This window comes from Euprymna scolopes, chromosome 4 (genome assembly GCF_053919585.1).
Source record: "Euprymna scolopes isolate OS-2025 chromosome 4, ASM5391958v1, whole genome shotgun sequence".
Classification (NCBI taxonomy): domain Eukaryota; kingdom Metazoa; phylum Mollusca; class Cephalopoda; order Sepiida; family Sepiolidae; genus Euprymna; species Euprymna scolopes.
In genome coordinates, this window is record NC_136485.1 from 71,717,416 (window position 1) to 71,738,355 (window position 20,940).

Consider the following 20,940-nt stretch of genomic DNA (forward strand, 5'->3'; position numbering starts at 1 on the left):
GTTGTTTTAGAGGTGATGAACTTTAAATTAACAACTCTATTTTCTGTAATTGCAGATTTGGTAACTTTTGGTTGTTTTCAGTTCAGCTTGGTTTGGTAATTCATCATGAAGACACAGACACCTGAGCAGCGTTTGCAAATTGTGCAAATTTATTTTATTTACATTTTATGAATGAATAATTTCACGAGATGGATTTATCAACTGGTCATCTCGTTTATTCGATTTAACCCCATTAGATTATTTTCTTGGGTGATATGTAAAGTCTTATGTTTGCACTGATAAACCAGACACAATAAACCACTTGGAAGACAAAAGTCGACGCATTATTGCCGAAATATAGCCTAATTTAACGTGTATAGTTTCTGAAAATTGAACATCTAGATTACGTCATATATGCGCAAGCTGCGAGGCCAAATGCACAAAATTGTATTTAAATTATAAATGCCAAAAATCAATCTTTGGAATAATCTACATATTTGTATGATAAAATAAATTTTCTGTGATTTATTTTAATTTAAAGTTTGCTGCCTCTAAAAAAAACACTCTTTACGTACGTTTATTTCTTACGGAAAAGTTTTGCCAAAGAAAATTTAAGACATAATAAAACATGAGTATCAACAATCAGTCGCCATATTGAATATGTGTTTGCTAGAAAATCCACGAGGGTTAGAAGAAAAAGAGAAAATAACAATGGTGAAGAAAAATAAAGACGGTTGCATCTATTTATATACTAGTGAGGCCCATGCACAGACGTTGCCCAGAAAAATCAAACAACTCAAGAAACTCATGCTTCCATCTCTGAACTCCATATGAATATTTTATTTGATGTTTACTTAGTTATAAATATTTATTGTAGTTTTCTGTAAGTATAAAATTTTTAATTACATTTAAACTTTGGTATTATTTCCTGACTAAAATAGAGCATCCTTATAGAAAGGTAAAAGGCAAGACTTTTTTCTAGTTAAGTAATTGTGTCTATACACAAACACTCTGAAGAAGGTAATCTATACTATAAATCTCACCTGTTTGTTTAAATGTATGTATGTATGTATGTATGTATGTATGTATGTATGTATGTATGTATGTATGCCTAAAAATTTCGACAGAGGCGATTTTCACGAGATCGGTATTGTTTTGAACCTTCCGACGACAAATATTGAAAAATTGGCTAAAAAAACATTAATTCCTTCACCCTCAACTGTGCATTTTTCTACAGGGAGAGGTCGCTTTTTTTTTCGCCGATATTTTCAAAAGTCATCCCCTCTTTTCGATTGATTAGCCTTAATTTAAACCTACGTCACTTCCGGTGTGGCGATGGGCGCAACAGCAAAGACGTCACTTTTTTTTCACATTCTTTCCCTTCTTTGTGGTACGGTTCGAGTCTGCCTGCCTACTACCACTTTTTTTTTTTTTTTTTTTTGCACAACACACATCTCCAAACACCCAGGCAACGCCGGGCATCCATGCTAGTATTTAATATGAATGAAAAATACATGCCCTTTGATAACCCTGTAACTAACCCTAAATCCAGAAACAATGTGCATGAAAAAGTTAATTTCACCTAAAAATTTCAGGTTGATCCGTTTGAGATTCCCTCACAAAGGTGAAGGCATCAGACAATAAACACATTCTCTCTCCAAAAGGAGGCAGTAATGCCTGGGAGGATGGTGTCATTTTATCTTAGAAGCTGTGAAAAATTCTAAATATTACGAAAGTACTGGGTTTCTTTATGTCCTTACACTAACCCTAAGTCCGGATGGCAATACAAAAGAAAAGGTAAAATGGTGCAATTAATAGTCTAACAGGCCAATAAATGTCAGTTTTGTCCCAAAATGCCCTAGTCAGTTCTGTCAGCACTAAATCATAGATGAGATTCCTACAGACGACAAACAAGAAACACATTTCCCTTCCAAAGTGAGGTGGTAATGCTTGGGAGTATGGTCTCCCTTTATGTTTGGACGTTGTCATGAACTCTAAATAACACAAAAATGTTGTATTTGTTTGTCTCCTAATAATAACCATAAGTCCGAGTGGCAGTAAAAAAAATTTTTTTAAATAGACAAAAACAGTATGTGTGTAGCTGGTGTAATGGAACGATTAAAAGTTAATTTAAAATCTTAAGGACCAATAAAAGTCAATTTTGCTCCAAAATGTCCTGCTCTAACTTGTCAACACTCCCTCACAGGTGAGTGCTGCAAAAGGAGGTGGCAATGACTGAAATAATAGTCTCCCGTCATTTTTAAAAGTTGTAGTGAATTCGAAATAACAAAAAAGTACTGTGTTTCTTCATATCTTAACAGTAATCGAAAGTTTGGGTGGCATTCTAAAAAAGAAAAGGATAAAAAAACGAAACAAAAATAAGACAAAAACTGTGTATGCAGTGGTCATACTGCCACTGTGAAAAGTCAATTAATCGTTATAAAATAATAAAAAGTCAGTTAATAGTTATGAAATAATAAAAAGTCAGTTAATAGTTATAAAATAATAAAAAGTCAGTTAATAGTTATAAAATAATAAAAAGTCAATTAATAGTAATAAAATAATAAAAAGTCAGTTAATAGTTATAAAATAATAACAAGTCGATTAATGATTATAAAATAATAATAAAAGTAATTCAATAGTTATAAAATAATGAAAAATCAGTTAATAGTTATAAAATAATAAAAAGTCAGTTAATAGTTATAAAATAATAAAAAGTCAGTTAATAGTTATAAAATAATAAAAAGTCAGTTAATAGTTATAAAATAATAAAAAGTCAATTAATAGTAATAAAATAATAAAAAGTCAGTTAATAGTTATAAAATAATAACAAGTCGATTAATGATTATAAAATAATAATAAAAGTAATTCAATAGTTATAAAATAATGAAAAATCAGTTAATAGTTATAAAATAATAAAAAGTCAGTTAATAGTTATAAAATAATAAAAAGTCAGTTAATAGTTATAAAATAATAAAAAGTCAGTTAATAGTTATAAAATAATAAAAAGTCAGTTAATAGTTATGAAATAATAAAAAATCAGTTAATAGTTATAAAATAATAAAAAGTCAAGTAATAGTTATAAAATAATAAAAAGTCAATTAATCGTTATAAAATAATAAAAAGTCAATTAATAGTTATAAAATAATAAAAAGTCAGTTAATAGTTATAAAATAATAAAAAGTCAGTTAATAGTTATAAAATAATAAAAAGTCAGTTAATAGTTATAAAATAATAAAAAGTCAATTAATCGTTATGAAATAATAAAAAGTCAATTAATAGTTATAAAATAATAAAAAGTCAGTTAATAGTTATAAAATAATAAAAAGTCAGTTAATAGTTATAAAATAATAAAAGTCAGTTAATAGTTATAAAATAATAAAAAGTCAGTTAATAGTTATAAAATAATAAAAAGTCAGTTAATAGTTATAAAATAATAAAAGTCAGTTAATAGTTATAAAATAATAAAAAGTCAGTTAATAGTTATAAAATAATAAAAAGTCAGTTAATAGTTATAAAATAATAAAAAGTCAGTTAATAGTTATAAAATAATAAAAAGTCAGTTAATAGTTATAAAATAATAAAAGTCAGTTAATAGTTATAAAATAATAAAAAGTCAATTAATAGTTATAAAATAATAAAAAGTCAGTTAATAGTTATAAAATAATAAAAAGTCAGTTAATAGTTATAAAATAATAAAAAGTCAGTTAATAGTTATAAAATAATAAAAAGTCAATTAATCGTTATGAAATAATAAAAAGTCAATTAATAGTAATAAAATAATAAAAAGTCAGTTAATAGTTATAGAATAATAACAAGTCGATTAATAATTATAAAATAATAATAAAAGTAATTCAATAGTTATAAAATAATGAAAAATCAGTTAATAGTTATAAAATAATAAAAAGTCAGTTAATAGTTATAAAATAATTCCAAGTCAGTTAATAGTTATAAAATAATAAAAAGTCAGTTAATAGTTATAAAATAATAAAAAGTCAGTTAATAGTTATAAAATAATAAAAAGTCAGTTAATAGTTATAAAATAATAAAAAGTCAATTAATAGTTATAAAATAATAAAAAGTAATTCCACCTGAAATATCCTGCTTTGAGCCATGACACTCCTTGACAAATTATAATGACTCAAGTTATAGGCAATAAACTCGCTCCCTCTGAAAGGAGGTGATAATGCATAGGAGGAAGGCCACAAATTCAACGTACAAAATTTATTTAAAAGAAAGAATTTCTCGAAATGTCTGATATCCTCAGTAATATTTGAGTCTGCATACGAAGTAGAATGTTAGAAATTTTTTTGTTTTAAATAACATTTAAATCATAGCTGCAACTTTTTTTCATCATCATAACAACAGACAGCAAAACTACTAGTTTGTAGGCAGCTGGCATAGCAGACGACAGCTGATTGTGTGAAGTATAATGTTTTATTTCAAGAATGATAAAGTGTAAGGTTAATCGAAGGAACTCTTCATGAGAAATTGTGTACGTGATGCCGAAGTTTGCAGTCTGATTCCAATTGAAAATTCTGCTACTCGTTGATTTCAGAAAAATCAATATTTGAAGAGTAAAAATAGAAAGTTAAATAATTAGGTTTATGTACCTGCTATAATCTAGGAAGCAATTATTTTTACAGAAATTATATGCTTTGAAAAATATTTCAATGAAATTCAATTAAAAGAAATGAAGAGAGTAAAATATGAAAAATATAAGATAACGAATGAAAGAGAAAACACTGTTTTATTTAATCAGATATGTTTGGATAATGACTCGTTTCATGTATATATTAAATATCATATTTAAGCGTCTTTCACCCCCACTAGTAGATATATATATATATATATATATATATATATATATATATATATATATATATATATATATATATATAAAATAAAAATTACAATTAAATTTACCAAAATGATCCAAGATGATAAAATTAAAGTATATTATAAATATTAAAGAATTAATATTTATAAAATTATCTCAGCCAGATGTAAAAGCTCGATAAAACCAAATAGGAAATAGAGCTTATAATATGAGCAAACAGTTAATAAACTATGTTAAAAAACACTTTTAAATGAGTTAAAAACATATTTAATTTGAAAAGGAAACACTAGATAAATGGATAGTCCTTAATCTGCGGAGTTTCGAAGAAATACTTTCCTTCTCATCAGAGGGTAGGAATTAGCAAAATGCGGGATCGGATTTTGCATGCAGAAGTATTTGATGAAACAAATTAAATATGTTTTTTAACTCATTTCAAAGGGTTTTTTAACATATTTTATTAACTGTTTGCTCATATATATATATATATATATATATATATATATATATATATATATATATATATATATAGGGCGTAAAAGACGCTTAAATATGATATTTTTATTTGTCCGGGTTTCGTATATATTATTATAGAGTCGTGATTTCAAAAGTAATAAAAAAAAGTATCCGGGTGCCATCAGCTAGAATCGAAACCGAAACTGTAGTATTCAAAGCTAATGACGACCACTGTACCAACATGACACGCATATCAACAGACTAAAAATTTAAAATTTGAAATAAACTAAGATAAATGTACAAAATGTATAACGATTTTTTCAATGTTGACCCATTTTTGACCCTTTCAAATCTATTTTAACTGGCTAAAGACCCATTAAAGAACAGTCCGTAAAAAATCCAATCATTTGAGGTCCTTAGCGCTGCTCCGTGACTTTTAGTTTCAGAGGAGATAGTTTGAAAATATGGAGACAGACAGACATATAGGCTTTTATATATTAGATTTCTCACAAAGGTTGATTAAAAAGGACATAAAATGTAATAATAGGTAAATCTACATAAATGTCCCGAACACGATTAAAACGCATGTTTTATACGTTCCACACAGACTTGACCAGTAATGCTAACATGAACATGAGCGAAAACATTAATACGAACTACAAGGTGGAATGATAAATTTGTCGTCTTAAAGAAAACAACACAACAGCTTCATTTTAAAACTTTTATTGAAAAAATCAATTCGGTAACTTGATTATATAGTAGAGCTAACATCTATTCAATGTAACCTCCTTCAGCCTCAATCACCGCCTTGACACAAGTCCAGAACTGGAAGCATACCTTTTTTACAAGTGCCAGCAGGAGCTCGACAGATACTCTGCTGGTGGTTGCGATTATGCTGGCTTTGGTGTGGTGGGAGGTCATGTTGGTGATGTTCTCGACATATGACCAAACGAAGTAGTCCAGTAGGTCGAGTAAGGAAGGGGGTAGTAAAAGAAGTGTACAAAGTTATAGCACTCCTTGTAAAACCAAGCCTGGGTCTCTTTGGACTTGTAGGCTAGTGCCAAGTCCTACTGCCACATCCAGCGACTGCCAGCGATTACCTGATTGCACCAGGGCATCGACACACTCTTCAACACATCCAGGTACTTTGGTGTTGACTTTCAAGCCAACTTTGAAGATGTGAGGTAACATGATGTGGCCCTCACTTGAAACCACACTAAAGACGATAACTGTGGCTAAAAACTTCGTTGAGCTGTTCCCTTAAGTGTTGAACCGTCCGGATTTGCATTTTAAGGAGCTGGCAATGGTCCTGTTGTCACAATTTGGATCGGTAGGAAGCATAAATAGTACAGTGGCGCATCTCCAATCCTGCTCGTTGAACACTGTGTCACTTTCAGACATGATAGAAGACTCCTATCACTCTTGGGATTTGTACAAAACTCGCCAACTAGTAAATGGTCTGCAACAAAAAAAGAAACCCGGTTTTCATCAAATGGAAATGGAATCATGTCGTTTTTATAGGGCAACAAATTTATCGCTTCATCCTATATATATATATATATATATTAGTGTTGGGACGATTATTTGGAATCAGAATCAGGAATCAGAAAATCAGAGCTTTTTGAGGTATAGGAATCAGTATCAAAATCAGATAAATTTGCGCCTATTTTCCGATGCCAAAACCGATTCCTTTGATTATCTTTTTTATTTGATTTTGGTTTAAAAAAAGCATCTTCCACTATTTGTAGTAATAATAAAATAATAAATATTTATTGATTTTAACTTCCAGTAAAACTAAAATCCCTAAATCATTATCTCACAAGTCTGTTTTTATGTTTGAGAAAATATATGCACATTTAAAATGTGTTTTTACGATAATCGGGACAAAATAACACTTTTATAGTTAAATATTTAGAGGTTTATAAAGAATCAGAATCGAAATCGATAATTGTATCGGAATCGGGAATTTAGTATGGAATCGGTAATTGTATCAGAATCGGGAAAAATTTTGGAAGCGTCCCATCACTAATATATATATATATATATATATATATATATATATATATATATATATATATATATATATATATATATATATATATATATATATATATATATGTATATATATATATATATATATATATATATATGTATATTTTTTCTCAGAGAGATTGATTAAAAACAAAAAAGGACATAAAAATTTAATAATAAGTAAATCTACATAAATGCCGCAAACACAATTAAAATGTATGTATTGCTAGGGTTAAACAGATTATAGAGAATGCATCTACTATATAATTTAAATACAACTTTGTATTACTTAATAAATATCCTCATATGAATGCTATGACCAGTAGAAAAAGGGTCATGCTAAAATAGCTAAAAATACCATGATCAAATATCGCTGTGAATAATAGTTGAGTTGCAGTCGACTACATAAAATCTGACCACAAACACGTCAAACCATGTCAAAACTTAGAGACAAAAGTGTGAAAATTAAAGAAATGAAATTTGCCAGGTGAAGGTCGGATAACAGCATTATGAATATGCATGCATAATGTAGTAGCTATTGGTTCATGTTTTAACTTTTAGCCTTGCAGCAGACATGTCTTCATAGTGAAGGCATAAAAATCAAAACAAAAATAGACAAAACCACGGTCTAAAATTCCATACTATGCATATGCAAGTTTTTTACTTCAAAAGAGTTAATTCTCTTTAAGTGTCGGTATAATTCAGGGGAGATAACTTAAATAGTGGTTCAAGGGACATAACTTTGAATATACTGCGTCAACAGTTGCATTAGAAACTTTTAGTAAAATAAAAGGGTTTTAAAATTTGTTGGGGTGTCAAAAATGTTAAAAATATATGATGTTATACAGTATTTTTTGTATTTTAAGTATTACGGTTTTACAATTTTGTTTTGGGTTGTTTTTTTTTTTTTGTCCTGTTTGATTACAGTGTGTTATTTTGAATTTATCGCCTGGCAGTTTTTGTGTTAGCTTTTTTCTGCTTGTTTACATAGCCATGTTAGAAAATGCTGACGTGAATTTGCTAGAGATTGGGTTATAATCTAGATATACCCTTTTGTTTTCTATTTTCTTACGATAATGTCCTATATTCACGAGTATTTAATCTTTGTCATTTTTTTTTTTTTTTTTTTTTTTTTTTGCCATCAGCTTGGTAATCTAATAGGTTGTGTTGTGGGTCTGCAACAGAGTGTAACGGGAATTACAATCATTGCTTTGGGTACAAGTCTACCTGACACTTTCGCCAGTCGCACAGCAGCCAAACACGATTCTACAGCGGATGCCGCTATTGGAAATATTACAGGCAAGTACCTCCAATTTGTTGCTTTTTTTGTGGCGTAGTACTGTGTATATGTGTTGGTTTACTTTTTTTCTTGTTTGTGCATGTGTAGCTGTGAGTAGCAATTTGTTTCAGTTTTCTTGACTTTCATTAGTATGTAATGTATGCACGAGATGAATTAGGCTTGTCTGTGAGTCATTGAAGATTCCTTTTTGCCTCTCCCAACCAAACCGGGTAGGGTTATTGAGCATACGTTCTTAGGTCTTTCAGGTGCACTGGGTTTAATCTGTCTCTATCTTTTCAGTGTTTATTTCCTCGCTTTATAGAAGTTTATAAGTTTGTATTGGCTTGTTAATCTGACATAGACTTATTACTGTTTGGGCTTAAAACGATTTTCATTGGTTAAAAGTACTCCCTCACACACCATTGCTGTAGATGACAAGCAAAAAAAAAAGAAGAAAAAAAAAAGAAGCATTCCCTCCCCAAAAGAAGGTGGCAATCACTGGCATAATAGTTTCCTGTTATTTTTAAAAGTTGTAATAAATTTGAAGTAACAAAAAAGTACTGTGTTTCTTTATATCTTAACAGTAACCACAAGTTCGTACGAGTTGACACGTTCATGTGAAAACTTACTTACTTTTGGGAGTGAAAGGGAAAGTGAATCAAAACAAAACAGAGAAAGAAAGAGAGTAAGCTATTCGACCCATTTGCTTTTTAGAATTCATTCAAATCGCTCCGTATGTCAGTCACTACACTTGTCATCATTTCAATTCTATGAGAATGGCTTGACTATTCAACAAAATGTTCAAAAGGAAAAGATCAACCGTGAAGATAGAACTTTATGGAGGAATCTATTCAGATTTCGGAAATTCTTTTCATCGCTAGCAATTATAGACCAACCAACAAAAGTAATGAGAAACTACAAGTAGAATTAATTCATCACTTGTTCTCTTTGACAGCAATGAGTTTGTAGCATGTTTGTACTCTATGAACGATAATCATTTTTCAAAACAACAGGGTCACAATTCTGTATAAGTCCCGGAGATGAAAAAGAGTTTTCCGTGGGTAGCTGTTCTGTATAATCTCAGACTTTAAAATTTTGCTGGCAAAGAGCAAAGATCTTTCTCGTGTGGACACAAAATAACATTATGTGCAGGAATTATAAAAAGTAAGATATTTTTATGGAGCGACTCTGGTTTCTGATTGGTTGCTAGCAGAACATGGCCCCATTTGATTGGTCAGTTCCTATCGCCCATGTCTACAAAGTAGAATTTTCCAATTTCCTTTAATCATACCCTCTTATTATATAAAAAATATTGCAACCGGTTTATTGTTGACCACAACTTGGCAGCCGGGGTGAAAAACTTCTCAAAAGGTATATTTAAATTCTGGTAGTCGTTTTATGCTAAAACTGCACCCTCACACATCCTCTGCTGCTCAAGTAAGATATAAATGATTCAAAGATCAGCCACCCTGAGGGATCCAGCAATGACTTGAACTGTTTGTCGATGTTTGTTTAGAAACCTAAAGTTTGTCCTGAACAATCAAACTGTTCTTTTCCTACTCTGTTTTGGGTGCAACCTTCCAGGTATTATATCTTCCTTTGAAAAGAAGCAGGTTATTCCCATCACCTTAAGCACCCCTTACCGAGGAATGCTAATGGATTTATTCCTGAATAATTTTTACTAGCCAGAGTGGCCCTTTAGAGAACTACCATCCCATAACATTAAAGCTTACTTCGTGTCTAACTTTGCTAAAGTAGGAAGCAGGTAACCATCTTTTTTTTTCTCAGTCAAAAATTCAACATCCTTGCATATCCACTTTCTCTTAATGACTATCGCACATTTCTTTCTGTTTTATATTGTCACATCCAGCACACCCCGACAAAGAAACCGGAAGTGATTAGCTTAATAAACCACACTTATATCAACAAGAACAATCTAAGATCATAGTGCTATATTACCATGGTAACTGTGCCCACAACAATGAACTTTCCATCTGTAGAACACATTGCCACAGGATTGCTTTCCTACAGGCTATAATATAATCGTCTTCAAGTCAAATGGCAACAATTTTTTGTCCATTCCATTTCATTGTTTTCAATTCTTTTATAGCATTATTAATCACCCAACTGACATTCATTAACCTTCATCCTCAAGTAGCTTTTAGCCTTGATAAATGGTGACTCGTTAGTGTATATCTATGCTCCTATAAATTTATTACTTTTTTTGTGTGTATTGATATTTATATTAAAACCCCTTTTTTCTATTTATTTAAAAATAAAAATACAACTTTGTCATATATATATTTGTCAGGTCATGGAATTGCATTGATCTGCAAAAGATCTAGCTAATTTGCATATTCTTTTAAACATTCATTTTAATTAATTTCCTATTAGTTTTTTCGTTTCTTATGAGATGATCATCTTTAGTTAAATATTACGTTTAATTATATTCACGCAGATATTCTACATGATTTATACTTGCATAATATTTGCGTGATAAGATTATAAACCCAAACCTCTTTCTATATATATTTATGTATTCGTATATATTTTTGTTTAAGAAATTTTGCCTACCAAGCTACTCTATCAGTTTTTGGTCTACAGACATGAAACTTCATATAGAGGGTATTCGAACCCATGCAAAACCTTATATTTGGGTTTTAGCCGGGGAAAATTGGTGCAAAACTGTTGAAAATTAGAGAAATTAAATTTTCCAGGTGAATGTCAAACGACAGCATTACAAATATGCATGTGTAACATAGTAACTATTGGTTCATGTTTTATTTTTTAGTAAACATATCTTCATAGGTCAGGCATTAATGTCAAAGGAAAAAATCAATCGTAAGCTAAAGATTTTGGTTTCGATTTTTGGTGGTAGTACACGAGTGATTTTTTAAAAACTTTTTAAATCATTACTATATATTGGGTCCAATCTAATATAATAATAATCAATACGAAATCTGCATTAATCAAAATATCAGATTTAAGCGTATTTTACAACCATGCAACCTGCTAGTAAATATATATATATATATCTCGTGGATATTCTTGGTCTGATGAGGTGATTTTCCCTGGCAGGGTGGTCACTGAAACATGTTTAGCCATTAGCTATCACATCCAACATATAGTCTTTCCCTACTCTATTGTTATTTTCATGATAGGTGCTCGACTGAACTTGAATCTAGTGTTCCTCCCATAAAGCATTTATAATAAAAACTTGTCTTACTAGAACCACTGTAGATTATTTTTCTTTCTTTTTCTGTGTATTTAAAACTAAATGAAATTTCCATGAGCAAAGTTTCTTTCCAAGAACTGCCCATCTCTGAGGTATAATATCACAAAGCTGCTTCTCAGCTGATTACATGGTCGTTTTTAAGTCTAATGTTAACAAATTCTTATTGAGACATCCTCTTTAAGTATTAAATTCTGCCCAGTCATCATTCCTAAAGGTGTTGTCCAAGTATATACTTAACACACTTATTAACCTTATCTTTGAATCGTCTTTGGGCCTTGATAGGCAGTGACTCACTAGAACATAAAAAAATATAAATCCTGTTACATTTTATTCTATAAGTAAGGTTAGTTTTCAGTTCTTCTTTGTTTATCATTAATTGTTAGATTGAATAGAAACCAGTACTGCAGTGGCAAGTACTCTTGACTATGTGTTGTTATAAGAATTTCCACATTATCTCGTGTTCACCATGAGATTTGCGGTTTACACTTTTTTTCACCAAAGGGAAATCACTCTGGCCAAGAAACCAGTTTCTCACAAAAGGAGAAAACTCTGATCGTGACACCTTTTTGTTTTGGTACTGATGGATCACCACTTATTAAGGCCCAGGGGCTACTCAAGCATATAGGTTAAAAGAATTTTTGGTTGGACAATGACCGCCACCACAAGAGGATTGGAAAAAAATAGTGAGTGGGGTAGACAGAAGGTTATTTAAGAGGACGTCATTTTCTAAGGGGACAATTCGACAAATATTTGTTTACATTAGGCTTGATTTTTCAAGAGAACAGTTTGACAAGTATTTGTTTAAAATGACCATGCTGTAGTCGGTTTGGAAGTAGAGTTATGGCATTCTGTTCCACAAATGCGATTTTCTAGGAAAGAAACATCTGTTTGGTTTTTGGTATATATATATATATATATATATATATATATATATATATATATATATATATATATATATATATATATATAAAGAAATGGAAGTTCTTTGTTGTGGTTGTAATTAGACGAGTTCTTGTTGAGAATTTTTGGCAAGATAGGGGGAAACAGGCATTGTAGTTCAGTAGAGCATCTACCATAGTAATCGCACCTCTTGCTAAAAGTAAAAGCGTTCACTTAATGGTGACTCTTGTGAATTCATAATGGTTTCTCTTTTACTAAATCGTTATAAAACAGGTTGTTTAGATCCTTTCTATCTGATGTACATAACTGCGTACTAAGGAAAATTAAATTTTTAAAAAATACCGGTTTTTCAATTAAAATTATTTGATAGCTTTTAGTGAAAATTCCATTTTTACTTGATATTAAATTTTCAATAAAAAAATAATACCAGAAAATTTTACTAGATTTTAATTATAAAATTTTACTGCAAAAGATTTTATATAACTTTAAAACAAAAAAAAAAAAAAAAAAAAAAAACTTATGACCGTTTGTTAAAATACAAACAGTTGATGGCAACTTACAGTTATGAATTCGGAATAGCTGCCATCAAATATATGATTTCACTTTCACACATCTCTTTTATCGTTTTTTTTTTTTTACTTGGGAGTCACCACTTATCAAGACCTGAAGGCCACTTGAGGATACAGGTTAATCAATGTAAGGTAGTAGTGTAGTAAGCTTTAATGGTGTAAATTGGGTAGAATTTGATTATTTATGGGAACGGCTCAACAAGAACTTGTTTACATTGGATTTGAATGCTACCATGTTGTATTCAACTGCGAAGCAGACCAGCGGGAGCGGTGGACAGTCTAAGTTAATTGTTAATACATTTCTGTATTATGTTTTTCTTGCAGGAAGCAACAGCGTAAATGTGTTCCTTGGTCTTGGATTACCGTGGGTGATTTGTAGCATGTACTACTTATACCAGGGTGTACCTTACCACGTCACAGGAAAAAGCTTAGCATCGAGTGTCACTTTGTTCACAATCTGTGGTATTACTTGTATATTCCTGTTGGTCATTAGGAGATTTGTAAGTATCATTGCTTTTGTTTTTATTATTATTATTATTATTTACTCACTTGGGGTTTTCACATGAGTCATTATCAGTGTATTATTTGGACTACTGTTCTCATCTTGATCTAACAGAGTGTGGGCGTAACTATGCAAATGCTGAACAGTGTGCAAAGAGACATCACGGCAAGGAAAAAGAAAGAGATTATAAAAAGAATGTGTGCGCAGACCAGGGATCATGTTAGATGGAGGATCAGATTTTATTTGGGAAAGTACCCGGACATAAATGTTGTTTCAACAGAAAAAAAGTGAGTTAAGTTATTCCTTGCCTTGGTCTCCTTTGTGATGGAGTCTACAACGTGTTGGGTCTACGTGATAAAACATGTGTAAACGTATACAATGGTACATGGAGTGTTACTTGTACAACGTTCCAGCTGATGTAATCTTCAATCTTCTTTAAGTGTATCTTGTTGAACTCGGGAATCTCTCTGTTGAACTTTAGAATCTGTATGGAATTTCAAACAAAATCCTTTATCCACACGGATAGCATGCTCCCATTACATCAGCCAACGCTTAATAAAAATCTAAAATAATTCGTAATTGTACTCTTAGTATCGCCTGCACTAACGATTGAACCTTCAACCTCTAGAATAGTGTCACTTACAACTTACAGAAACATTTCTGAGTTCAACAAAATACATCTGAAGAAGTTCAGAGATTACATTGATCGAAACATTGTGTGAATAACACTGAAGATGAGATCAGTCATCTGAATAATACAAATTATCAATTCTCATCTCTAAAAGTCAGAACCATTATCAGTAATCACTAGGTCTATGACAACAGCATATTCTTTCCATTGTTTTGACTCTCGAGAGTATATATCCGACACAGACACACTTAATCAACCGAGAACCACATCACTCTACATAAAAACATATAAGATATCAACGGATACACACTCGAGAGTCAAAACAATGAAAAGAATATGCTGTTGTCCTATCCCTAGTGATCACACACTGGTATTAACAAATAGTGTTTCCTGGATCCTTAGTGACAAAAGTCTTTCCAAATTTCAAGTAGGCTCAGCCTCATTTAATGAACATTACAAATCATTTTGAATTATAGTAACTGTCATTTACCATTGATTTCTTGTCAATAATAGTTGTTGTTTTTCTATGGAATTTTAAGTGATAACAATCCTCTTAAAGTTCCAATATTCTCTGCACCCTTCGAGTGCTTGATTGAGGCTAACTTGAGCTTTCCATTTTTCCCGATCATGTTGTGTATGTGTGTGTTTGTGTGTTGTGTGTGTGTGTTTGTGTGTGTTGTGTGTGTATGTGTGTTTGGAGGATGTCATATTATAGGATTTCTGATAGTTTCAATTATCTTGGTTTTGTATAATGTTTATATACGACATAATCACATTGATACAACAGTTCTTCATAGATCACCAAGGTTAAGTGATCTTGAGCCTTGTCAATTACCATATGGGTGACTATTTGAGACTACCAGATGCTATATATAATTTCAAGATGCATTTATATAAGTTCATACATTGTTGAACAAATAGAATTTCAGCAAATTTCACAAGAATTTTTAAGAGGATTCCAAAAACTCTTGCAGAGAAGTTGGTGAATACAAACGATTTTTATCCTTTTTTCAGAGTAATTACTAGGGCTATGACAACAGCATATTCTTTTCATTGTTTTGACTCTCGAGTGTGTATCCATTGATATCTTATATGCTTTTATATAGAGTTATGTGGTTCTCGGTTGATTAACTGTGTCTGTGTCGGATATATGCTCTCGAGAGTCAAAACAATGAAGAATATTCTGGTATCATAGTCCTAGTAATTACGCAGCAAGCAGTACTATTATATATTATCTTATAGATTTTAAAAATAAATTATTTGGTGTCATATTTACAGTGGGATCTAATGGACTGAATAACTGACAAATCAATAGCAAACAAATTAAAATATAATCGGATTAAAATAATGTCATTGTACCTTTGAAAAATAAAAGTGTAGACAAAGAAGGAACATGTTTAATCCACTTACGCCTGCAAAGTTCCAATTTTTTTTCAATTTTTATCTTTTACTTGCTAAAACCCAAATCGAATTGTTCCACAGGTTCAAATACACAATACATCAAGGTTAAAGTCTGTAGATCAAAAATTAAAAGACAGACAGACAGACAAGGTCACTTTATATATATATATATATATATATATATATATATATATATATTTGTAGTCATCGACATACAGTACTGTTTCGTTGTATCACAACTCATCAGTGCCGCTAGACTAGCACCTCTCCCACAACAGCAAACAAATTAAAATATGTATATATAATATATATAAGGAGAGACAGAGATAAAAGTTGTCTCTGTGTGCATAATGGTCTCTACCAATCTACTTTGTCAATTTTTGGTCTACAAACTTGAAACTTATGATTCGCACTTGTGCAACAAACTCAACTTTATTTTTAGCCTGCAAAAAATATCTTCTAAGGAGTCAAAATTGAAAAATTGGAACTTGGCAGGTATAAAGCAACTAAACATTTATCTCCTATACGTGCGCATATATACATTTAGACATTTAACTACATTAATTTATAAAGTTTTGATATGCATGTGGACTTAGCTCAGATGATAACGAATAATGCTGTAAAGTTACACGTTTTCGTTTCGATTTGAGCTGATGGCACCCAAGTCATTTTTTTTTTTACTTTTGAAATCACTATTATATATTGGGTAAAATATAATAATCGATAGAATATTGGCTCTATAATAATAAATACGAAATTTGCATGAATTACAATATCATATTTAAGCATCTTTTATGACTGAGCAACCTTCTAGTATATTTATATGTAGAGGATTCGTAGTAGTCATAAAGGTTAACATATCTTTCCTTTGGCAGAAAGCAGCCCTAGCAAGGTTGATTGGTCAGCTTATGATCAAACAACTTCGCTAGGATTTCTTTTACCAGAGGAAAAATATCAATCTTTATAACTGCTACAAATCTTTTAAATATAACTCCTGTTCATGTTAATTTCGATCAGATTTTTGAAAGAGTACATGGATCCAGACCCTTTTAAGATTTGCAGAACAGACCAGGGCCTTCCAAGTACTCACCAAGAAAAATGTCCTTTCTCCTGTCACCTAGCAAAGCTATTTTTACTTGAAGATATGCAGTTCTGAGAAAAGACTTTCAGCAACTGACCTTTATTATTATTAGTATTGGGACGATTAATCAGGATCCAAATTGCAGTTAAAAAAAATCAGAACTTTTTAGGTTGTGGATGGCAAAAGGTTTGAAATCCCTAATTCCCTTATTGCCAGTATTGTGGTCTCGTAAACAGTGATGGGATTCAGCTTGTTCGCACCGGTTAATGCGAACCAGTGCTTAAAATAGTATGAGTTCGGCGAACCGGTTGTTAAAATTACATAAACCCCTATTCATAACTACATTATAGTAGATTCTTTATTCTCAGTAACATTTTCTTAGAACCAGTTCTTAAAAATTTGAATCCCACCACTGCTCGTAAGGGTCTGGAAGAAAGACACAACTTGAACAGACACAACAGGGTGGAACGATAAAATTGTTGCCCTAGAAAAGGTGATATGATTCCATTTCTATTTGATGAAAATCAGTTTTCTTTTCTTGTTGCAGACCATCTACTAGTTGGTTAGTTGTGTACAAATCCCAAGAGTGATAGGAGCCTTCTATCATGTCTGAAAGTGACACAATGTTCAACAAGCGAGATCGGAAATGTGCCACTGTATGTAATATAATGCTCTCTCGCGATCCAAGTTATTGAATCGCTGGATTGCCACGAATAACAGGGATGTGCCCAGGGTGATAAAAATTGCCACGAATAACAGGGATGTGCCCAGGGTGATAAAAATTGCCACGAATAACAGGGATGTGCCCAGGGTGATAAAAATTGCCACGAATAACAGGGATGTGCCCAGGGTGATAAAAATTGCCACGAATAACAGGGATGTGCCCAGAGTGATAAAAATTGCCACGAATAACAGGGATGTGCCCAGGGTGATAAAAATGTTCTTTGGTGTGGTTTCAAGTGAGGGCCACATCATGCCACCTCATATCTTCTAAGTCGGCTTGAAAGTCAACACCAACGTCTACCTGGATGTACTGAAGAGTGTGGTGATCCCCTGGTGACAGACCCTGGGTGTGGTAGCAGGACTCAGCACCAGCCCACAAGTTCAAACAGACCCAGCCTTGACTTCAGGAGTGCTACAACTTTTCCCATTGGCACTCCTGCTCCCCTGACTTAAACCCACTGGACTACTTCATTTGGTCATATATTGAGAATATCAACAACATGATCTCCCACAATACCAAAGTCAGCCTGATTGCCACTATCCACCAAGCTCCTGCTGGTGCTTGTAAAAGAGGCATGCTCCCAGTTCCAGACCCATATCGAGGTGGTGATTGAGGCTGAAGTTGGCTACATTGAATAGATGTCAGCTCTACTACATAATCAAGTTACTTGAATTGATTTTTTCAAAGTTTTAAAATAAAGCTGTAGTGTTGTTTTCTTTAGGGTGACATTTTCAGCGTTCCACCCTGTAGTAGAAAACAAAATATATTGAACAGAAAAGCAAACACAAAAAATTAAAAATGCTGGCATATTATCAGTCCGACTACCAAGGATGCAAGACATATTCTCCTGGTTTTTATGAGTGGAAGAGTTCATTATTATCTGTAAGGGGGACACACTACAACAGGAATCAGAAAAACCTTGGCCTAATTTTTGATGCCCTAAACGATTCTTGTGTTTGTTTTTGTTTAAAACTTAATTTTCCATTGCTGGTATTTATGATTCAGTGCAATGTTCTATTTTTTGTTCTCTTTCTTTTCAACTTTCAAGTATTTTATTATTTTACAGTTTGTTGGTGGAGAACTTGGTGGAACAAAGTTGGGAGCTCGACTCAGCAGTTTATTTTTAGCAGGTCTCTGGCTGTTCTATGTCATCATCATCAGCCTGCAGGCTTATGGGTACAAACCACTTCCCTACATCAGTTATCTATAACCGGAAGTTGATTCCTTTTAGACTTTCTGGACTGTGATACAAACCTTCCAGAGATGCAGAGTTGCAATTTTTATACATTTTTGAATAAACAAAAAACAATGAACGGAATTTTACCGGAATCACGAATGGAAACAGAAGCAATGAACGAGGCCTTTGTAACCCGTCGAAACAAATAAATGGATTTTTTACATTTATTCTTTAAACGTTGATTGTTACAGTGATTTAAAAAAAAAAAAAAAAAAAAAAATTGACAATGATGATTTTTTTTTTTAATAATAATAACAAATTATGCGCAAACAAAAACTATAACTCATTTTGCGTCCTAGAAACCGGAAGTTGAAGAAAAAATGCGAAAAATCTCGCCTATTTTGACAGGAATTGGAAATTTGCTAGGAACATAATTTTTATTTATTTTTTATTTTTTCCTACGTCAGAAATTCGAAAAAAAAAAAAAAAAAAAATGGCCGTTCGGAGGAAAAAGTTGCGAAAAGATCATACAAATGACACATTCTGTGAAAATATATACAGCGGCGGCACTTCTTTGTGATTATCTTCATGGATCCGGAACATTTTCATATCGTGTAAATAGATGGTTGCGCGCAGTACCAATTTCAAATTGAACTTCAGTTATTTACTCCGACCAAAAAAAAAAAACAACAAAAAACATCACATCTTGTCTATTATTCTGTTAGTTTTCTCTTGCCTAAAACAAACAAAAAAAATTTATGTCCTTCGTGCACCATAACAGTCAGCCAATCCTGTTTATTATTGTTTATTTATATTTGTTAATTCTTTTTTGTTAATTATCATAATTATAATCCATTTAGAAATACATCTTTACTTTTTGTAAGTAAAACAAACATAAACCTTTCATTCATAATAGAAAGTATCTACTTTGTCATGGCCGCCCGTATCTTAAATCGGAAATTGCAAAACGGTATTAATTTGAAACCAATCTCCAACTTTTTTAGCCATATTTTTTTTTTTTTTTAGCTTTTTGTGGAATTTTTATCATTTTTATAAAAAAGCAAAAAAACAGTTTGCATTTATTATTTATTCATAATTGTTTGTTACTTTGTAATATAATTGTATTTGGTCAATAATTAATAATTATACAATTAACAAAATATTTTCAAAATAAAAATAAAACATTCTAATTAAAAAAAAAAAAACCTTTGTTTTGATTTTGTTAAAACATTTTAAAAATTAATTTTTTTTTTTTAATTTCCAATTATGAAAAAAGTTTTTTTTATTATTTGTTAATAAACAGATTACTGAAAACAAATTATTTGCCAAAATAACTACCTGGCTTAAAATATGACTGGGATTTTCTTTTGGGGGTGGGGATGGAGTTGATTGATGTTGGTTCACAATTTGATTTCTGATACAGCAGCCACGATGAAGTTGATATATATGTGTGTGTGTGTGTATGATATGATAGAAAGTATCATATATATATATATACATATATATATATATATATATATATATATATATATATATATATATATATATATATATATATATATATATATATATATATTTATTTATTACGTGTGTATGTGTACAGGTACGACACTGATTTTCCCGCATCTGATTGTCCAACACCTCAGATTATCAGGACAAAATCGCAAGAGGTGATTTGATAATTCCACTGCTGCCAGGCTAGTTTACTGGCCGGCCAACAGATGGCTCTGCAAGTAGCGGCCGTCAATTTGCTTGCGTCAACTTAATCTTCAAGTGGTTGCCTTCCTCTGAGATTATATCTTATTTTGTTTATGCTTATTTTGCTAGTTATAACTTCAGGTGGAAGCAATTCCAAGTGGAAACCTCGGTATTAATTATTGCTAATAATTGCATTTCATTTATTCCCTTCTATTTAATGTTTCTAGCATTCCTTGATGGTTTAGGGACATGATGGATGTATAATTAGTGGGTTTGGGGTGTGTTAACGCATTTTCAATATGATAAAAGATGAAATCAGACGATTCAGCAATACTTTGGAACTAAGGGTACTGGGAAAGCGGTGTTACTGTTGCACTTGTTTGTATATGTGCATATATATATATATATATATATATATATATATATATATATATATATAT

The 20,940-nt window shown here is 31.4% G+C and overlaps 1 protein-coding gene across 2 annotated transcripts in view; it reads left to right on the forward strand.

Moving 5' to 3' along the window:
- Nucleotides 1–20,007, forward strand: part of LOC145268417 (sodium/calcium exchanger 2-like) — a 365,943-nt gene extending 345,936 nt beyond the window's left edge. Inside the window, exons 17-19 of one of the 2 annotated variants that reach the window (XM_080123977.1) lie at nucleotides 8,449–8,606; nucleotides 13,615–13,786; nucleotides 18,692–20,007. In XM_080123977.1, coding sequence (XP_079980103.1) covers nucleotides 8,449–8,606; nucleotides 13,615–13,786; nucleotides 18,692–18,835 — 474 coding nt within the window. In that variant the 3' untranslated portion in view covers nucleotides 18,836–20,007. Of the gene's footprint in view, nucleotides 1–8,448; nucleotides 8,607–13,610; nucleotides 13,787–18,691 lie in introns of both variants that reach the window. The other variant, XM_080123981.1, reaches the window with a different exon arrangement.
- Nucleotides 20,008–20,940: the final 933 nt, after the last annotated feature.